This window comes from Trypanosoma brucei, chromosome 5 (genome assembly GCF_000210295.1).
Source record: "Trypanosoma brucei gambiense DAL972 chromosome 5, complete sequence".
Taxonomy (NCBI): Eukaryota; Euglenozoa; class Kinetoplastea; order Trypanosomatida; family Trypanosomatidae; genus Trypanosoma; species Trypanosoma brucei.
Genome location: NC_026738.1, coordinates 1,382,014 through 1,385,737, shown reverse-complemented (window position 1 = coordinate 1,385,737; position 3,724 = coordinate 1,382,014). Strand labels below are relative to the sequence as shown.

The following is a 3,724-nucleotide window of genomic DNA, read 5'->3' as shown; positions in this document are numbered from 1 at the left end:
GCTTTAGAAGAGTGAATGGGCGGTCGGGCACGCTCACGCAGGTATTCCGAGTAGTGGAGTGCCCACATGAAAACGAAGACAAACAATGCTGTCAGTTGCTCCAGCGACCGGAAGGGCGTCCACTCCACTGGCGGTACGCAAATCGCAAGGGCAGTGCCAATGACAAAAAACAGTGAATACGCTCTCAGCAAACTGACGCTGTATGTCCCACGAGCCCAATCAAGCAGTACACATACAGAAGCGTGGAAGGCTACCATGTTCAGCACGAAAATATAACCACCCCATGTGGACACCATGTACCCGTATGCCACACCAGCTAAAGCGCCAATGGGCCACGAACTTGAGCTGCGTAACGATCGTACCCACATGTAGAACGTCAGAAGCATCGCCGCCATTGCAACACACTCATTGTCAAATTCACCAGCCATTGATCGCATCAGGTGTGCAGGTACGATGGAAAAAAAGTACGCAGTAAACGCCATGACACTGAGCGAATTAGATGATTCGTACGCAATGAGAGCAGCCAACACAGTGGCAATACTACCGAACCATGCAGGAATGTACACACAGATATTGTTGATGGACATACCTCGCCCGAGCATTTCCAGCACACGATGAATGGCTACACCGGTAAGCTGCATTCCGGGGAAGATGGTTGTGCCCACCGGTCGGCCAAGCGGGTACCAGCTCATGTAGTCGTACCATTGGAAAAAAGCACGCCACCCGTTGTCACTGAGGTACTGCGTTGCACGGTAATTGAACCAAGGGTCGAACTCGTGAATAAGCTCACCATAAAGACGGACAGAAGTAAGTCGTATATCGTAAGCACGATGGACAGAGTATATAAGAATCACTGCACTCACAATCGTGCTTACAGCCTTTAGCGCCCAGGCAGGCAAAGAACCACCGCCAGTGGCGACGAACGTAGTGGATGACTTGGCCTTACTCATCCCTCCCTCACCAGCACCATCACTCTGTGCTGAGCCCTTAGTCACAGCTACTTTCCCACCTTTCGTCATTAAGCAGAAAGAAACGCCCAAAGGACGAATCGGATATTATATTAGACTTCGCTCACACACGGTTCCCTCAGCGAGCAACACCGGTCACGAGCCCCTCCGGTTCCGTATTTTCCTCGTAGTTTTTTATGAACAACAGACTTAACTGTTGAGCAAATTAGGGAGAGTGGTGGAAAGAGGAGAGTCGAGTGCATACAAGCGAGATGAAGCATTCACAAACACGGTTGGGGACAAACAATACATATATTCAACAACATCATTACCAGAAAGTATTTCAATAAGACATATTGTTGGCCTTACCACGGTGTCACACATTTCAGGGAGTGAGGGTACGTGCACGCCTGGTTATGACGGAGTGTTACCAGTGGAACACCAACCTGCGCCCGACACAGTGGCAGAAAGAAAAAAGGTTAACTGACTGTGTAGTGACTAAACAGAAAAATTAGTCATGCGCAGCATCACAGTTAACTACTATATATGGAAAACGCAGCGCGAGAACAACCTTCAAGGTTGATACACCTGCACACCTCCACCTAACGCACTTACGGGAGCACAAGCGGCGATGTCACCATAGATCGCCTAATAAATGTACCAAACGCTGTCACTCCCCAAAAGATAACCTCACATTCTCCAATACAAATAAATGTATACCTAATTGGCAACCAAGAAAAAAGATTCTAACCCCTAACAACAGCATAACATAGTTAAATGAAAATCTCAAAGCATATAGTGGCAGCCTTCCTTACTTTACTTCATTCACTTATCATTTATCAGTTTGTTCTCCCTTTCCCATACCTTATTTCATTGTCACATCAAATCGAATTTATCTTCACAGGGCTAACCCATCTGACGCATATACGCACGATAATAAGCGTCACTTCGATTGCGGCGATTGAAATCCTCGAGTTGTTCGTAGTCAATCCTCTTCGCTAACATGTCTTGGATCTCCTTCGCTGGCGGGTACTGGCCGGCGCATATCCAAGATCCAGGTGCATCGCACTTACGGTTCTTTGGGTCTGCAACCCACGCCTTGCTCTCTTCACTCACATTCATCACCTTGTAGATCTTCACCAAACCATACTTTGACACGTAGGCGAGCTGAAACATGTTCTTATCCAGTTGTGTCTTCCCGCCATCCGTACCAAACCTGTGCAGATTGTATAATAGGGACCGCTGCATCATAGGCGTAGGTTTACTGAAGTCACCACTATAAAACCCGAACTGCGTACACAGCGGATCATCCTCTGAGCATATATCGCGATATACACTGTTGCCTATCCGAGCCATGTGTGGCGATTTAAGTAAATCGCTGCCATCATAACCGGCCCATATCAGCACATAATCAGCGAGATGGCGTATAAGAGCATGTGACTCCTTCACAGGGGATGTAAGCATCTTTCCAATAGTTGCTATATGCTCGTGATTCCATGTGTTACCATCCGCAAGGGTTGTGCGATTGCCAATTCCAGTGATTTGATACCCGTAGTCCCACCATGAGAGAATACGGGCATCTTCAGGCGTATTGTTTCGCAGCCACAAGTACGACACGTAGTAATCATCCAAGATAACTCGTCGTCCACCGACAGTTGCCCTCATTATAATCTGGGGGCTCGACATGCTGTCTGCGAATTGCTCAGAATATATCCGGAAGTTAGACCCAAGAAATGTGGGTCCACAGATGGCAAGGACAACAACGACAAAAAACTTACCAACTACCAGGCGGGAGGAAAATGAATTGCACCATAATTTGTAGAAGGGATTATGGCACCCACACTCGACAGTGATTTGTTCCTTCTGTCCCTTACCACGGGCTTTCCCTTGATGCTCCTTACTGTCGGCGTGCTCTGTTCCGGAAGCGGCGAAACAATCTGCTGCAAGGTCAACAATAGATCCCACGACATAGCCAGTGAGTATGGAAGCCACAGGTGCAGAAAGTAACAGCAGACGACTCATCTTGAGAGAGAAGTAGTACGCAAGTATAGAGTACAACAGCAGGAACGACATTCCCGGCGTACAATGGAAAAAGCACGACACGGACATGAAAAAAAAGCCAATTATCCAGCCGTTGTAACATACATGAAGGTAACCAAAGAAATCATCATTCGACGCCGGATGGTGCTCAGCCACAGAATCCACGAGGGGATTTCCGGTACGCGTATGTTTCACGAACAACGCACGGACACGAGAAGAAAACGGCCTGAAGTATCCTGTCGAAAATAGGTAGATAGCCACAATCAACAGCAAGGAGAGTGTGCCCATGAAAATGCGGGCACGGATCTGAAGTGCTTTAGAAGAGTGAATGGGCGCTCGGGCACGCTCACGCAGGTATTCCGAGTAGTGGAGTGCCCACATGAAAACGAAGACAAACAATGCTGTCAGTTGCTCCAGCGACCGGAAGGGCGTCCACTCCACTGGCGGTACGCAAATCGCAAGGGCAGTGCCAATGACAAAAAACAGTGAATACGCCCTCAGCAAACTGACGCTGTATGTCCCACGAGCCCAATCAAGCAGTACACATACAGAAGCGTGGAAGGCTACCATGTTCAGCACGAAAATATAACCACCCCACGTGGACACCATGTACCCGTATGCCACACCAGCTAAAGCGCCAATGGGCCACGAACTTGAGCTGCGTAACGATCGTACCCACATGTAGAACGTCAGAAGCATCGCCGCCATTGCAACACACTCATTGTCAAATTCACCAG

The 3,724-nt window shown here is 48.3% G+C and overlaps 2 protein-coding genes across 2 annotated transcripts; both read right to left on the bottom strand.

Annotated features, from left to right (window-relative positions):
- Positions 1-5: 5 nt before the first annotated feature.
- TbgDal_V6590 (oligosaccharyl transferase subunit, putative,(fragment)) lies at positions 6-1,019 on the bottom strand (the record flags this gene model as incomplete). The annotated part of the gene is made up of 1 exon (XM_011775504.1): positions 6-1,019. A coding segment is annotated over one exon (1,014 nt), but the record flags the coding sequence as incomplete, so codon positions are not given.
- Positions 1,020-1,853: 834 nt separating this feature from the next.
- Positions 1,854-3,695, bottom strand: TbgDal_V6580 (oligosaccharyl transferase subunit, putative,(fragment); the record flags this gene model as incomplete). Its single annotated transcript, XM_011775503.1, has 1 exon — positions 1,854-3,695. The coding sequence occupies one exon, from the start codon at positions 3,693-3,695 to the stop codon at positions 1,854-1,856; it is 1,842 nt and encodes a 613-aa protein (XP_011773805.1).
- Between the last annotated feature and the right edge of the window lie 29 nt (positions 3,696-3,724).